At 45.5% G+C, this 18,000-nt stretch overlaps 1 protein-coding gene across 12 annotated transcripts in view; it reads right to left on the minus strand.

Moving 5' to 3' along the window:
* Positions 1–18,000, minus strand: part of PTPDC1 (protein tyrosine phosphatase domain containing 1) — a 72,082-nt gene that overhangs the window by 17,516 nt on the left and 36,566 nt on the right. For 10 of the 12 annotated variants that reach the window (XM_053205397.1, XM_053205403.1, XM_015083907.3 and 7 more), the window contains one exon: positions 11,856–11,943. In XM_053205397.1, coding sequence (XP_053061372.1) covers positions 11,856–11,943 — 88 coding nt within the window. Of the gene's footprint in view, positions 1–1,416; positions 1,548–11,855; positions 11,944–18,000 lie in introns of those variants that run through there. The other 2 variants (XM_027041249.2, XM_053205406.1) reach the window with 2 other exon arrangements.

Below are 18,000 nucleotides of genomic sequence, written 5' to 3' on the forward strand. Positions count from 1 at the left end.
ATTCCTACTCTGCGTATAGTGCCAGGACCTTGTCATTTCATATACAGTGATGGAAAAGAAAATTTTTTTTTTTAAGTAGGCTGCACAACCAGCGCAGAGCCTGACGCAGGGTCTGAACTCACGACCCCAAGATCAAGACCTGAGCTGAGATCAAGAGTCAGGTGCTCAACCAACTGAGCCACCGAGGCCCCCAGAACGTCTTACTGTGAGTGACCAGAAAGCACAGTTCCACAGAGCTCTACAGGAGGGCTCAGAGTACAAGGGGCTGCACCAGGGGTGAGCTGGAGTCTGAGGGCTTCTAACTCGGCTGGGCGGACAGCCTCTGCTCTTCGGGGCTGGGGGTCTGAGCCAGCCTCCAGGCGGTGGTTCACGGGGTGGGGGGCTGAGAACCAGGGGCCTACTGGGACAGCAGCGGTGCGAGTGGACAGGAGCGGACAGGCGGGAGCCAGGGTTCAGGTTCCTGCAGCTGGGGGTGGGGAGACCCAGCAGGCCAGCTCCACTGGACTGGAAAGGCACATGAGCAGCAGCTGGGAAGTCTCTAGCCTCAAGTAGGGGAGTAGGGGACGCCTCACGTCTACGGCGCTAAGGACATCCCCAGACGAGGGTGCAAGCGACGTTGCTCTCAACACTTCCAAAAATGAAAATGGCTTTGCTGAGGGCAGTACCTGTCTGGACAAAGCTGACGAAGGAAGGGACGGCTCACATGTTCTCTCAAGAACCATCTCTGCTGTGAAATCCACAGAAGTGGGCCGACCTCACCTGAACGAGTCAGCACGGAGCGGACGCCCGGGGAACCCTGAGTGCAGGCCCTCCTCCGAGCGCGTCCTCAGGCTCACCCAGGACACCTGAGGTGCTGGGGTCCACCCAGGGGCCCGCCTGGACACCCCCACTCCCCTAGCACAGCACCACTGCCTGGCTGGCTCAGCCTCCAAAACCACCCGCTGGCAAAATGCCCAAATCGCGACCAAACCCACGTTTGAAAACTTGGTTTTACCTGTGCCAAACGGCTTTCTGGTAGGGAGCGTGCCTCAGTCCTGCCTGAGACCACACAGCCCCTTCCCGCCCATCCACTGAGACCGCACGACCCCTCTCCTGCCTGTCCCCAAGACCACACTCTCACCTGTCCCCCAAGACCACGTTGCCCCCCTCCCGCCCACCGAGACCGCACGACCCCTCTCCCGCCTGTCCCCTGAGACCTCACAGCCCCCCTCCCGCTGTCTGCATGGGGCCTTGGGTGAGTCTGGAAGCACACCACAAGCCATTTCCTGCCCTTCTACACACCGGCCCAGGCGCTCACTCAGGGATGCACACACAGGTGCATCGCCACTGACCCACTCCTGTCTTCACTGCCGGACATTCAGGCCACCACCCCCGACTTTATTTACAAACAAGACAGAAACACTTCAGGCCCAGGACCTTTTGATTTCCACGTTTCTCCTTCAGCAAACCCCCAGGGGTGAGGTGGCTGGTGAGCAGATTTCACCACCGAAGCTCAGACTTCCATTTGGTTGAGTCTTCACCCGTTTCGACAACCACGTGTGAAGACACTGGAAGGGGAAATATTTTTAAAAACTCAACACAGGTTTTTTTCCTCAGGTCAGAGAGAAACACGGCATTAAAATAGGATCGAGGAAAGCCATCTCAGAGATGCTTTGTTTCCGCCTCCCTGACCTCAGAAATCTCACATCTCCTTAATTTGTGGCCTGTGAAAACCACGTTTTTGTTCACAGAAAGTCACTGGAAATCAATCATGCAACAATTCAAAAGAAACTGTTTTCCAAGTCTTGGAAGAGAAGATACTATACTTGTACCAAACCGATCTCTTCTTTTGTGTTCATTAAGAAAGCATATTTGTACAACCTAAAAATCCACTAAAAAATTTAATTTATAATTTATATTTATGAATTTATTTCTATTAAATTATTATAACTTATAATTGGGATGAATTATAGATGGCTAATGATGAACTATTCAGACGCTTAGAAATAACATTTTAATATTTAAATCCCCAATAGGAAAAAAAAATAGAAGACTTCTCTTTAGATAAACAGAAGCAAAAAGACTTTTAATTCCTATTTTACGTTACATATAAAACAGAATTTTTTAAAGTCAGAGTAATTTGTGAAGGGCCATGCTGTCAGCAGACACTTAAAAGGTAAAGAGCGTTTTTTCCTGGTGGCCACAGAGAAAACACCATTATCATAAGCTCCTTCTTGGCCCACAGTTCTAATTTATTTGCCACAAGGGCCTTCCCACTCACCTGCTAATAACTCATTTGTTTTCACTGCTCTGCCAACCTATTTGTCTAAATACATAATAAAAAAAAATGTCAGTTTTCTACATTCCCTAAACATAAACTCATGGGGACCCTACCTTGCTACTATTCTTACCTTCTCCTCACTTCCAAATATGCGGTGTCTAAAAAGAAACCAGGCTCCAAGAAGTAGGAAAACAATAACGGATAATCCCCACAACCAACCCTCTGTGCCCCAAGCTGCTGTCATCACCAACGCACAAACGGCCCCTCAAGGCACGAAGAATGGGGGTGCCGGGTGCCCATCTCCACGCCGTAACAGGCCATCTCCCGGCCAATGGCCTGTGTGCAGGTGGGCAATCAGACCTTCCCCAGTTCAGAATAATGTTTATGGAACCGGGATGTCCTGGTCACTGCAAATGTGAAACTGTCTAGCCCTGTGATGAGGGCAGGAAGCAACAGAGAATGCCACTGTCCTCTCCTCAATTCCCACACGTGGCGGTTAAAGCAGACGTGGAGCCCCAAGAACCGGTCACTTCTCTCACATCCAAGGTTTCAGAAAGGGTTGGGAACTTCCTACTTGAACAACATCACGTGACCGCGGGCCCAAGAGCGTGGTGAGAGCCGCAGATCCACGGGGCCCCAGCCCCCAATCACCGGGGAAGTCACATCCAGGAGTCGGGCAGGACGCCGACCGCGCCGTGTCTGCTTGCCAAGTTTTACCCCAGGGGGCTCGCTTCTCGCAGGAGTCACAAGCGTCCAGCTGCTGGATAGCTCGGCGTGTCTTCCGACGTCCAGTCCTAGCCGCCTGCTCTGTGAACTCTGGCTCTGCCTCTTTCCTCTAAAAGTTAACACGAAGCATCTCTTTGACTCTGCAAGATGCTCAAATATCTGAAGACAGAACTTCTCCAAAACTTGCCCTACCTGGGCTGCGGCTTCCTGATTTTCCAAGCACATGTCACTGTGTCCAGACCCTTCCCCGCAGCCCCCCACTTCCAAGGCCCTTTCGTCCCCCTTCACAGCCAACACTCTGAAAAGTGGACTGCGGTGGCCGCTGCGTGTGTCAGTTTCCACCCGTATCCCTCTGGCCTCCACCATCCGTGGAAAGTTGTTCCAGCAAAGGTCTCCGATGGCCTCTTCGTGAGTTTTGTCTCGGACTGCTCAGCAGCATGCCACACAGTCGGGCAGTTTAGTTTCAATTTAAAAACTTTTTTGGAAAAGACTTTATCTTTTATTTTGAAGCAATCTCAAACTTAAATAAAAAGACAATACAAAGAATATTTTTTCTTGAACCGTCTGAGAATACGCTGCATACATGCCGCCCAATACGCCAAATGATTTAGCGTATGTTTCGACAAAGACAACCTCTAGATTCCCCCAGATCAGATGACGACTGATACGTGACCAGTCGCCGCTATCCCTCAGACCTCACTGGAGCTTCCCTGGTGACCTCAGTGCTGCTCACGGCAAACCACGCCACAGCATCAGAACCACACGCTGCACCCGCCGTCCCGTCTCTCACTCACTCTAGAGCAAGCTCCAAAGTCTTTGCTGGACTCTGACGCCCTTCATTTCTGCGGAGTACAGGCGCTTAGCTTGCAGAATGTGTCTGTTTCCTCACGATTAGACCCACGGAGCCTGGGGGTTCATGGGTGAAGAACAGCATTTAGGAACCAAGTCTGGGTGCTGGGTGTGCTCGTGGCTATGGGCATGCTGCCGCCAGCGGGCCTGCTCAGCACACAGAGCTAAACGATACGAACACGTGGGACGCCTGGGGGGCTCTGTCGGTTAAGTGTCTGACTCTTGATTTTGGCTCAGGTCATGATCTCAGTTTGTGAGTTTGAGCCCCAAGTTGGGCTCTGTGCTGATAGTGTGGAGCCTGCTTGGGATTCTCTCTCCCTCTCTCCCTACCCCTCCCCTGATCATTCTCTCTCTCTGAAATAAACTTAAAAAAAAATATGTACACGCATGCACACATTCCACATGTTTGCAGCCACACTATTTCTAAAATTTTAGTGTTTATTCATTTTTGACAGAGAGACCGAGCGCGAGTGGGGAAGGAGCAGAGAGAGAGGGAGACACAGAATCCGAAGCAGGCTCCAGGCTCCGAGTTGTCAGCACAGAGCCCGATGTGGGGCTCGAACCCACAAACCACAAGATCATGACCCGAGCCCAAGTCGGACGCTTAACCGACAGAGCCCCCCAGGCGCCCCAGCCACGTCTATTTCTACGTGCATGCATCATCAACTGGAAACTGAGTTCACCCTAGTACTATCAATTCCAATCCAACACACAGGGCCCCTCTACTTTTCTGTCATCCTTAACCAGGACCCTCTGTGTGACCCTTCTCCCCTCACGGCTGTTGCCACCACCTTCAGGGAAGCCCAGGCCCTGTGTGTGTTCTGATGCTCCACACGGGGCCACCCGGCCACACACAGGAGCCCTGCTAACCCCAGGCAGGCTCTGACTCCCTAAGTCAGGTTAGCTTCTTACACGCTCGCCATCCTGCTGTTGCCCTCACCCACATCTCGTGGCCCTGCCAGTGGCTTTTACACGGATTTGTTCCGGAAGGGAAGAGAAAAGAAGAGGAAGAGAGAGTGCCTTCCTTTTTCCCTTTGTTAACTGTGGTAAAATATACAGAACATAAAATTGACCATCTTAGTCAATTTTCAGTGTACAATGGCATTAAGTACATTCACATTGTGCAACCGTCCCCACCAACCATCTCCAGAACTTCATCTTCCTAAACCAAAACTCTGTCCCCATTACACTAACTCCGCGCCCGCCCCCCCCCCCCCCCCCCCGCCCCCCGGCCGACCCAGCGCCCTCCCTATGGAATTGACTCTTGTAGTTCCTGTGTAAGAGAAACCACACAGTATTTGTCCTTCTGTGTCTGGCTTATTCACTCAGCATAATGTCCTCAAGGTTCATCCATGCTGTAGCAGATGTCAGAATCTGCTTCCTTTCTAAGGCTGCATCGTATTCCACTGTGTGTATGTGCCACACCATGTTTTCCCCGTGCACCTGCCGACGATACATGACTCGTCTCCAACTTCTGGCTACGGCGAACGCTGTAGGGGCGAACTCTGTAGGAACGTGGATGCACGAATATCTGCTCGAGTCCCTGCTTTCTATTCTTTTGGTATATACCCACACGTGGAATTGCTGGATCATATATTTATTTTTTTTTATTTGTTGAGACACTGCCATACTGTTTTCCATAGTAAAACCATTTACCACACCAGCAACATGCAAGGAGTCCAGTCTCTCCCTCACCCACACCTCTTACTTCTGGTTAGTTCATTTGTTTTGGTAACAGCCATCCGGGTGGATACGCAGTCTATCTCACTGTGGTTCTGATCTGCATTTCCGTAACAGTTAAAATAGGCTTTTCATGTGCTTATCAGACATCTGTGTATCTTTTCCAGAGAAACATCTACTCAAGTCCTCTGTCCATTTCTGAGTCAGGTTGTTTGTTTCTGGTTGCTGAGCTTCAGGAGTTCTTTATGCATTCTGTATGTTAGTCCCTGATTAGACAGCTCTGTGATTTCCAGTCTCTCCCGTCTGTAGGCTGACTTTTCACTCTGCTGACAGCATCTTCTGAAGCACAGAAGTTTTAAATTCTGATGCAGTCTGATTTACCTATTTTTTTCTCTTATTGCTTGTGCTCTTGTGTCACAGCCAAGAAATCATTGCCAACTCCAGCATCACGAGGAGTTTCCTCTAAGTTTTCTTCTAAGAGTTTTATACTTTCACCTCGTACGTTTAGGATTTTTATCCATTTTGAGCTAATTTTTGCACAAGGCATAAGGTAAGGGCCCAATATCACTCTTTTGCACATGTACACCCGGTCTTTCCACCACCAACTGATGGAAACATTGCCTTTACACCAATGAACGGACTCGTTATCCTTGGCAAAAGTCATTTAACCACACATGCAAGGGGTTTTTGTCTGGGATCCCTACTCTATTCGCTGGTTTATGTCTGTCTTTATGCCAGTACCACGCCATTCTGATGACTGATTGCCTGTCCCTGCCCCACGCCCCCCACCCCCCCAGCTTGGCAGCTGTCAAGATGGCGGCAGCCCGCATCTCAGTATGGGACCCTGGTCTCTAATTCCAGGATGAGCAGAGAAAACCTTATTTGAAAATTATTGTATGTGCTTGTTCTAACCTGTCTGGGCACCTGAGCACCTTGAAGGCAGAAAAGTAATTTCAAGTATTACTCGAAAATACTGTGTGATAAAAAATCTGCAGGCTCCTGGGGCACAAGACTACTGCTGAGACACTGGAAAATGCCACCAAACATCTAAAGAATGAGCACCAGTTTTCAGTGTCTTCCAGAAAACAGGGGAGGAGGGAACATTTCCACCCCCTCTAGGAAGCTAGGATTACTCTTTCACCAAAGCAGACAATGATAGTACAAAAGAAGAGAACAATAGTCCGACGTCTCTCCAGAGCTTAAGCACAAAATCCTGAACAAAATAGCAGCAAACCAAATCCAGCGATGCACAGAAAGAATTATATGCCACTGCCAACGGGATTTATTGTAGGTATGGTAAGGATGGTTAAATATTGAAAAACAATAAAATCTACCATATCAATAAGCTAAAGAAAAAATAATTCTATCAAATGACACAGAAAAAGCATTCTACAAATTCCAGCAGCCATTCATGACCAAAAAAATCTCAGTGAGTTAACAACAGAGGGCAACTGGTTCAACTTGTTGTAGAGAACCTGCCAGAATCTGTAAGCATCATGTTGAAAGGTGAAACACGGTCTTCTCCCTGAGGGAGGAGGAAGGCAAGGCCAGTGGCCCTCCGAACTCTCTCTGCTCAGCAGACGTGCTAGGCCACTACCGTAAGGCAAGAAGAGAAATACTGGCATACAGATTGCAAAGGAAAGAAATAAAACTGCTCTTATTTGCTGATGTGATTGTTTGCACACAAAATCGCAAAGAATCTCCAAAAGCCTCCTAGATCTAGTGAGTGAGCTGAGCAACCACAATAAGACACTAGCACGCACCTGCTGGGACAGTGAAATAGCAGAGAAAGCTGATCACTCGTCCACTGCTGGGGGACACAAAATGGCACAGCTATTTTGGTTAACACTTTGGCAGTTTCCTGTAAAACTGAACATGCGACTACTGTGTGAACTAGGAAGTTCCTTCCTGACCCCTGACCCCTAACCCCAGAGCAAGGAAAACTCCCGCTCACACATAAAGCTGCTCATGTGTGTTCACAAGAGCCCCAAACGGAAACCACCTGGTCATCCTTTGGGGAGTGAATGGATAAACACCCCGTGGTGCACCCCTACCAGGCAAGGCCACTTGGCATTAAGAACAAGTACACCGTGGATACACAACACCAACGGAATGACACCAAGTGGAAAAAGCTGACTCAAATGGCTACATGCTGTGTGATTTCACTTGTATACAATTCCTGAAATGACAAAATCATAGAAGTGGGAACAGATGAGTACTTGTCACGGGCCAGGCTCATGGGAGGAAGTGGGTCTGGCTACAAAAGGCAATAGGGGGGATCCTTGCAGTGACAGTGCCATCCTGTATCTCGACTGCAACAATGTTGACATCCTGGCCAGGACACTGAACTACGGATGCGCAAGATGTTACTACTGATGGAAACGGAGTAAAGGGTATATGACTTACAACTGCATGTGACTGACTATATAATTATCTCAATATTTTAATTAAAAGTGTACACATAATCAAGATAAGAACAGCCACAAAGCAGGCCTACTTAGCAAAGGTCAGGCCCCACAGAAGGAAGGCAACCACAGGTGACCCTTGAACAACATGGGTTTCAACTCCATGTGTCTACATATAAGCAGATGTCTTTGGATAAATACCATATAGTACTGTAAATGTAGTTTCTCTTCCCTAGGATTTTCTTAATAACGTCTTCTTTTCTCTAGCTACTTTATTGTAAAAATACAATATATAACACACAAGATCTGTGTTAATCAATGGTGTTGGTGAGGCTCCCAGTCAACAGGAGGCTATTAGTGGTTAAGTTTTCAAGGAGTCAAAAGTTATATGTGGATTTTCATCTGTGCTGGTGGTCAGGGTCCAAACCCGCCTGCTCAAGGGTCAGCTGTAGCAGAGTCTGTGGCACTCGAGCCAGCAGGGCACAGGCCCTGTGTGGAAGAGCGAGTGGAGGCAAGTGATGGCAGGGCAGGGCTGGGAGACGGGTCATGAAAAGGAGGACTCACTAAGTAAGAGCAAGGTTCCTCATTCTTGGAGAAGGGAATTATAAACTCAGTAAGGGGAAAAGCTAGAATGATGGTACAGTGATGGATGAGACAACAGCAAGTACCAATATGAACTCATAGTTTTCAATATATAAAAACAAATATGTGTATAAAAGTGGGTAGATATCTATGCACACTTATAACATACACTTCCTGGCTTTGTCTTGCAGGGAGCTTGGGGACACATTTTGGGTTTCCCAACACCACTCCGCACTGGAAGGAACCAGAGCTCCTGGCAGAAACGGGTGACTTCAGGGCTGGACCAGGAAAGGTACAAGAGGACACCAAAGACCTTGCTGGGCTAGGAGGCAGGGAGCAGGGAGCAGGGACGTGTCCAGATGACACAGCTACAGGCTGGAGAGGCTCTTCTGGCCCAATGGGGGACAGCGGAGTGCGAAAACAAAGGACAGTGAAAGAGTACACTCCCTGCACAGATGAGGATCTACGCCGGAACGGAGAATAACTGAATGAACCAAGGGGAAGGGGAACTGCTCCTGGAGAATGCCAGCTAAGAAATGCAGAAGCAGTGATGGGGTCAGGAAGCCTCCCCTCCGTCATCTGTCACCACAATACTTCATTCAGGCAAGAGACGCCAGCGGATGCTGCGGGGCTGGGAGAGAGCTGGGTGAAGACCAGGTGCCCACAGCCTCCCAGCGCCTCTCCACCAAGTACGAAGTCGAAGGGAGAAGGAACGACTTACAGTGGATACAGCCGGCAGACACCACTGCACTGATGGAACCAAACTGAGCACCCCAGGGATGTGGCAAGATGGCGTTCTGGGTCACTTGATGGGATGCCGTGAGAAGAGAATGAAGTCATTTCTGTGATGTTCCTGCCAGAAACGCAAAACCTTAACGGTGCTATGATGAAACAGCAGACAAACCCCCAGTGAGGAATATGCTGCAAAGTACCTGGCCTGTAAGTTTCACAGACATCAAGGCAGGACTGTGGTCACAGAAAGAAACTGGAAAAACATGACAAGTATCCTTTTGCTGTTAAAGGCTGTTACTGGCACAGCTGACCAAACTTGAGAGGGGGTCTCTGGGTGAACAGCATTTAGGGATTTTTTAATGCTTTTCTACGAGTCTGAAATTCTTGCAAAATGAAAGAACTAACATCACGAGAGACAACTAGACATCACAGGCATTCTGATGGAAGAATATAGTGCCATCCATGAAACATGGTTGTAAATTAAAAAAAAAAAACTTGATCAGGCTCTACATCCCTCCACTAATCCAGTTTACAGGAAATAATGTGGGAATAAAATCAGAAAAATACAGATTGTGGCAAACTCCATAGGGCAAAAAACCTGGTTTCTTCAAAAATAAATTGTAAGGAAAGAGAGAGAAAAATCCACATGTAAAACAGATGTAAGATACATATCAACCAATTATGCAATATGGATTCTGTTGGATCCCGATGCAAACAAACATACATACGTCTATGAGACAGCTAGAAATCTGAACGATGTTCAGGTATTGAGGATATTAGGTGACCGGTGTTAAATTTTTCTAGTTATGGTGATGGCGATATGGTTAAGGAATGAAATGAAGTAATATGGAAGCAGGGAAAGGAGTAGAGGAAGTGAGTGAGCCGAAATTGTTAAAGATGGGGGACGGTACCTCTCGGGGAAGGGGACCTCCCTGGGGGTGGGGTCTCCACTGGCACCCATACAGGCAGTGGTACCTCCACAGAGATCTTTGTAGTAGTCTATATACTTTTGTGAATGTTTGAAATTTCCCCACAAATTTTTTTTCCAAAAATTAGAATATTTAAATCTGTTTGTCTCATTCTAAAGCTAGTTCTTGTTGAGTTTTCTTTCTATTTTCCTTTAAAAATAATTTAAATACTTTACTTACTGACCCCCTAATTAAATTTCCTTATAGTTCATTAGCCAACATTAAAAAAAAAATGCTTCCTAGCCCAATGTTAACCCAGTAGGTAGAACTACCTTTAGAGATGAGACTCACTCTAAAAAAGTTAGATATAAAGTAAGTTTCTTATTTCTCCAGACTTTTTCCTAATTAAAAATTAGCTACATTTTATACACGAGATTTTCAATTAAAGAGATGGCTTTAGGAGAGGTAAAACCAGCTTCTCTAGAGGATCACAACATGGGTATGACGACCTCCCCCAGGGCATCTGAAAACACATCAGGTTTTCTGGTTGTCACCGCAGTCTGGGGACATCACGGGACTCGGTCAGGGATGCCGTCACCTGGCTCTCCTGTACGACGAAGACTTGCCCATCTCAGAAGCCAAGAAAATCCCTGATGGGAAACACCAGCTAAGAGGGGACATTTCGACAGAAGAAGGGAGAGGGAAAAAGGTCTGACTCGGGGTTGTTAGCTGGGGCGTCCTTTAGGCAAAAAACATGCCGTACAAAGGAAGCAGCAAGGAGGCACCGCTGCCGCCCTTGTATTAGATAGCGCTTCTTTCTCAAGCAGGGAAACGAACAGTGAGTTAGCTCTCAGACGCTGTCCACAAACAGTGGTTACCAATAGGCCGGTCCCTACTGAGTCAGACAGGAGCAGACAGACGCAGGAGGGACTACAAAGAGGGGAATTCTGACAAGTAAGAGGAGGGAGACACTGGTTTCCTGATGACAGAGGGCTCCCCCTGGTGGGGTGGTCAGAGTCCTACGAGAGAACAGTCAACAGAGCCCATTATTCCCGGCAAGTTCGGGACTCCAATACCTTCAGACCCCTGCCTCTTTACTTTCTGTACGTTACCTCATCTGACGCAGGGGGAAGCCCTTCAAGGTTCCTGATACAGAAGCCCTAACGTGAACAGGGCAGGACCAAAACCATGCAAAGGTTTTGCCAAAAAAAATGACCTGACGTCTGGCTGATGGCTCATGGCAGGAAATCAGTCGCCAGCCTAGTAGCTGCGACAGCAGCAAGGGTCCCCGTCACAGCACCCTTCCTCCCAGGGCTACCATGGGAAAAATCAAACGTGTGGGATGGAATGGAGAAGACACAAACTGGGAGGAGCAGGGGTACCTGCTTCGAAGTGACACTTGCGACGGATGGAAGAGAAAGCTTGCCTCACAAGGAGGCTAGAAATGAGAGGAAGAGGTCATTTCAGTCTAAGGATAATGCAGGAGGCAAACTTTGTTTTCAACATTCCTTCTCAAAAGACCGCTTATTCAAGATTTTGAGAAGGAGTTTTAACAGGTCAAAACAGGGAGGCAGAAGTAAACAAGAGCCATAAGCAGTGACTGCACTTGGGGTTCTAGTGTGAGGCCTCGAGCCTTTTCCATCATGTCTACTCATACTGTTTCATTAGACGCTACTCTGCACAAAGCGTCAAAAAGTGTATCAAAGAACTTACCCTTCATGTTGGCAGCATATGGACTGTCATTCACCAAAGTGGAGTATGGCTCTTCATTTTGAGGCAGGATTCCCGCAGGCATGGTAGTCTGTTGAGAAAAAAACAGATTACTTTTTGAGAGTTTGCTTATGGGATGTGCATTTATGAATCACCTACAAAGTGCTGGACTTCTGCTGCTAATAGTCACTAGCTCTGTGTTTCCCCAGCACTGGAAATGTGGACAGTGTAGACGTGAGATGTGCTGTCAGTGTCAAATACGATTTTGAAGACCTAATACAAAAAAGACTAAAATAGTTCACTAATAATTTTTTTTTAATTTTTTTGATATTTATTTATTTTTGAGAGAGAGACAGAATGCGAGTGGGTTGGGGCAGAGGGAGAGGGAGGCACAGAATCCAAAGCAGGCTGCAGGCTCCGAGCTGTCAGCACAGAACCTGACGCGGGGCTCGAACTCACGAGCTGTGAGATCATGACCTGAGCTGAAGTTGGACGTTCAACCGAGTGAGCCACCCAGGCACCCCAATAATTTTTTACACTGATTTTACACTGAAATATTTTTGATATGCTGAGTTAAATAAAATACATTATTAAAATTAATGTTCTGATTCTTATTATTAATGTTGCTCTTAGAAAATCTAAAACTGAATCCAAGGCTCACATGATATTCCAGTGAACAGTGAACAGTAAGGATATTACAGAGACAAACTGACAGCTAACAACACACACAATGGTGAAAGCCTAAAAGCCTTAATAATATTGTAATTACTTTGTATGATGACAGATGGTATCTAGACTTACTGTGATCATTTCATAACATATATAAATGTTGAATCATTATGTTATATACCTAAAACTAATATAACTATACTCAATTTGAAAAATAAATTTATCAGGGCACCTGGATGGCTCAGTCAGTTAAGTGTCTGACTTCGGCTCAGGTCATGATCTTGCAGTCTGTGAGTTTGAGCCCCACGTCGGGCTCTGTGCTGACAGCTCAGAGCCTGGAGCCTGCTTCAGATTCTGTGTCTCCTTCTCTCTCTGCCCCTCCTTCACTCATGTTCTGTCTCTCTCTCTCTCTCAAAAATGAATAAATGTTAAAAAAAATTTTTTTTTAATAAATGTATTAATACACTTCCTGCTTCAGGGCTTAGCTCTTCTCCTTATGGGGACATCTGCCCCTTTGTTATTGACTTACAAGATGTCTTTTTATATTAAGAATATCAAGGCTTCATTAAAAAAAAAAATCACACACCAATGTGTCAACCAAGAAATCAAAGAAGAAAAAAAAATTATGAAAATGAAAACACAGTGGTCCAAAATCTTTGGGATGCAGCAAAAGTGGTTCTAAGAGGGAAGTTTATAGCAATACAGGCCTACCTCAAGAAGCAAGAAAAGTCTCAGGGTGCCTGGGTGGCTCAGTCAGTTGAGCACCCAACTCTTGATTTAGGTTCAGGTCATCATCCCAGGATCATGGGACTGAGTCCCACATCAGGCTCTGCGCTAAGCATGAAGCATGGAGCCTGCTTAAGATTCTCTCCCTTTTTCTCCTTCTGTCCCTCTCCCCTGAACTCTCTAAAAAAAAAATGAGTAAGAGAGGTGCCTGGGTAGCTCAGTTGGTTGAGCGTTCGACTTCAGCTCAGGTCATGATCTCCCGGTTTGTGGGTTCAAGCCCCGTGTCAGGCTCTGTGCTGACAGCTCAAAGCCTGGAGCCTGATTTGGATCCTGTCTCCCTCTCTCTCTGCTCCTCCCCTGCTCACACTCTGTCTCTGTCTCAAAAATAAATAACATTTAAAAAATTTAAAAAATAAATAAATGAAAAATAAAAATAAACAAAAATTTTTTAAAAAGAAGAAGAAAAATCTCAAATAAACAACCTAACCTTACACCTAAAGGAGCTGGAAAAATAACAAACAAAACCCAAAAATAGTAGAAGGAAGAAAATCATAAACATTACAGCAGAAATAAATGATATAGAAACTAAAAAAAAAAAAAAAAAAAAGACATATCTGATAAAGGATTAGTATCCAATACATGAATAACTGATACAACTCAACACCCAAAAAGCAGATAATCCAATTTAAAAACGGGCAGCAGACATGAACAGACATTTTTCCAAAGAAGACATCCAGATGGCCGTCACATGAAAAGATGCTCAACATCACTCATCATCAGAGAAATAAAAATCAAAATGATGAAGACATATCACCTCATACCTGTCAGAATGGCTAAAATTTACAACACAAGAAACAACAGGTGATGGTGAGGATGTAGAGAAATGGGAACCATCCTGTGCTGTTGGTGGGAATGCAAACTGGTGCAGCCATTCTGGAGAACAGTATGGAAGTTCCTCAAAAATAGAAATACCCCACAATCCAGTAACTGCACTACTAGGTATTTACCCAAAGGATACAAGAATACTGATTTGAAGTGGCACATGCACTCCAATGTTTATAGCAGCGCTACTGACAAATAGCCAAACTCTGGAAGGAATCCAGTGTCCACTGATAGATGAAGGGGTAAAGAGGATGTGGTACAGGCACCATGGAATATTACTCAGCCATACAAAGGACTGAAATCTTATCATTTGCAATGACGTGGATGGAGCTAGAGAGTATCATGCTAAGGGAAATCAGTCAGAGAAAGACAAATACCATATGATTTCATTCACATGTGGAATTCAGGAAACAAAACAAAGAATAAACATAAAAAAGGAGAGACACAAGCCAAGAGACAGACTCTTAACTAAAGAGAACACACTGCTGGTTACTGGAGGGGAGGTGGGCGAAGGGATGGAGGAAATAGGAGATGCAGGTGAAGGAGTGCACTTGTTGCAATGAGCACAGGGCCATGCGTGGAAGTGCTGAGTCACTGTTTTTGAATACATGAAACTAATATAACACTGAATGTCAACTACTTGGAATTAAAATTAAAAACTTAATTAAAATACTTTTTTTTTTTACAGTTTATCATGTCTTGCATATGTTTATGGTGTGTTTTGCCTAGCAGTCCTGTTTTATATAGTCCAACCTGTAAGATTTTTCCTATGACTTCAACTTTTCTGCCACAATAAGAAAACCTTCTCCAATACAACATGTAAATCCTAATTTAATATCTCCCATTTTGGAGTGATAAATGCTGTCCCTATTGCAGCATGACAGTATTGCTAAAGCATAATAGTTAAACGACAAAATTAAAGATGGCCCATCTTCAAAGAATATCATATGTATCCTAACATGACTTTATAAAAGTCACCTTGTTAAAATGTCAATAACACCCAAAGCAAGTGACACATTCAATGCGATCCCTACCAAAATACTACCAGCATTTTTCACAGAGCTAGAACAAACAATCCTAAAATCTGTATGGAATGACAAAAGACCCCGAATAGCCAAAGCAATCCTGAAAAAGAAAAGCAAAACTGGAGACATCACAATGCCAGATTTGAAGTTATATTACAAAGCTGTACTCATCAAGACAGCATGGTACTGGCACAAAAACAGACACATAGATCAATGGAACAGAATAGAAAACCCAGAAATGGACTCAGAACTATATGGTCAACTCATCTTCAACAAAGCAGGAAAGAATGTCCAATGGGAAAAAGGGAGTCTCTTTAGCAAATGGTGATGGGAAAACTGAGCAGCGACATGCAGAAGAATGAAACTGGACCACTTGCTTACACCATACACAAAAATAAATTTAAAATGGATGAAAGACTTAATGTGAGACAGGAAACTATCAAAACCCTAGAGAACAAAGGCAGCAACCTCTTTGACTTAGGCCATAGCGACTTCTCACGAGGCACATCGCCGAAGGCAAGGGAAACAAAAGCAGACATGAATTATTGGGACCTCATCAAGATAAAAAGCTTCTGCACAGTGAAGGAAATAATCAACAAAACTAAAAAGGCAGGCTATGGAATGGGAGAAGATATTTGCAAATGACATATCAGATAAAGTGTTAGTATCCAAAATCTATAAAGAACTTACCAAACTTAACACCCCAAAACCAAATAATCCAATTCAAAAATGGGCAGAAGACATAAGCTTTTCCAAAGAAGATATCCAGATGTCTAACAGACACATGAAAAGATGCTCAACATCACTCACCATCAGGTAAATGCAAATCAAAACCACAATGAGACACCGCCTCACAGCAGTCAGAATGGCTAAAATTAGCAACACAAGAAACAACAGGTGTTGGGGAGGATGCAAAGGAAGGGGGCCACTCTTGCACTGCTGGTGGGAATGCAAACTGGTGCCGCGGCTCTGGAGAACAGGATAGAGGTTCCTCAAGAAACTAAAAATAGAACTACCCTATGACCCAGCAATTGCACTATTAGGTATTTACCCAAGGGATACAAAAATACAGATTCAAAGGGGCATGTAAACTCCAATGCTTATAGCATTGCTATCAACAACAGCCAAACTGCGGAAATAGCCCAAATGTCCACAGACTGAAGAATGGATAAAGAAGATGTGGTATACATATATGCAATGAAGTATTACTTGGTAATCAAAAAGAATGAAACCTTGCCATTTGCAACAGCGTGGATGGAGCTAGAGTGTATTATGCTAAGTGAAATAAGTCAATCAGAGAAAGAAATATCATGACTTCACCCATATGTGGAACTTGAGAAATAAAAGAGATGAACATATGGGAGGGGGAGAAAAAGAGAAGAGAGGGAAACAAACCACAAGACACTCTTAACAACAGAGAACAAGCTGAGGGTTGATGGAGGGAGGTGGGTGGGGGATGGGCGATGGGTACTAAGGAGGGCACTTGTTGGGATGAGCACTGGGTATTATATGTAAGTGTTGAATCACTGAATTCTACTCCTGAAACAAATGATCATGCTGTATGCTAACTAACTAGAATATAAATAAAAAAGAACAGAACAGTAAAATAAAACTCTTTGTAAATCACCTACATTTATATAGCTTAAACACTGTTTTATTTATTTATTTATTTATTTATTTATTTATTTATTTATTTATTTTATGTATTTATTTAGAGACAAAGAGACAGCATGAGCAGGATAAGGGCAGACAGTGGGGGAGAGAGAAAAAATCCTAAGCAGTCTCCATGCTTTCAGCATAGAGCCCGACGCGGGGCTTGATCCCACCAACTGTGAGATCATGACCTGAGCTGAAATCCAGAGTCAGGCCCTTAACCAACTGAGCCACCCAGGCAGTCCTTAAATACTGTGCTTTTGCCAACAACACGAATACGTGCCTTTTATTAAAAGTAATCCTTCTAACCAAGGAAAAATGGTGCAACAAATGGAGTGTTTTCTTTATTGGTCTAATTACCTGAGAGTTACTATACATACTTAGTGTTAAATTATAAATTTTCAGAGATCTGAGATATATAATCAACATCAGTTTGGGAAAGAGTATATTTCAAGCCCTTTCTGAGACTGAGAGTTAAAGGAGAAAATGAAGGGCATCCACGCAGGCCCCTTTCCATGCATGCAGTAGCCCATCACTACCTTTATCCACAAAGTCCGGTGGCCCCCGGCTCCACAAATTCAGCGACCTTCCTCTTTGCCTGAACACCAGTCCTTCTTCCATCCCGCCTCACCTTCCAGCTTCCTCCGGGGAATCCCCACTGCTTATCCAACAGGTCTCAGTTCCTAACCTCTTGTCCTCATCTCATTAGACGAATTCTATGGAATCAGGACGGCAGCTCTACAGCAGCCTTCGTTTTAGGCTTAGTCCCATTGCTAAGCTGACACCTTTCCAGGCCTCCACCTGCTGCTCTGAGTATCATGAGGCCCTTCTTGTCTGGCTGGTGGGAACGTGAACTCCTTCCAGCTGTCTGAGAGCCCCAGAAGGTATTCTGTCCACTCCTTCTGTGTCCACCCCTGGCCTTGGGTAGCTCGCATGGTCAGTATTCAGTCAAACACAGGTCAGCGGAGCCCAGCAGGCCCTCTGCACACGTCCATGGCCCTCTCCGTGCCACTTCCTTCCCGCCAGGGCCCTTCACCGCAAATTCCAGCCACCTCAGCTCTCAGTGAATATCCAAGGTAGCTTTGTGTCTGTCCCCGTCCCACAAGGCAGCCTGGGAACTGCCTCCCGGGAGTCCAATCCTGGGCTCACACACGTCTTCTTCTTGTCTCTCACAGAGATCATGGTCCCGAGCT

This window comes from Acinonyx jubatus, chromosome D4 (genome assembly GCF_027475565.1).
Source record: "Acinonyx jubatus isolate Ajub_Pintada_27869175 chromosome D4, VMU_Ajub_asm_v1.0, whole genome shotgun sequence".
Taxonomy (NCBI): Eukaryota; Metazoa; Chordata; class Mammalia; order Carnivora; family Felidae; genus Acinonyx; species Acinonyx jubatus.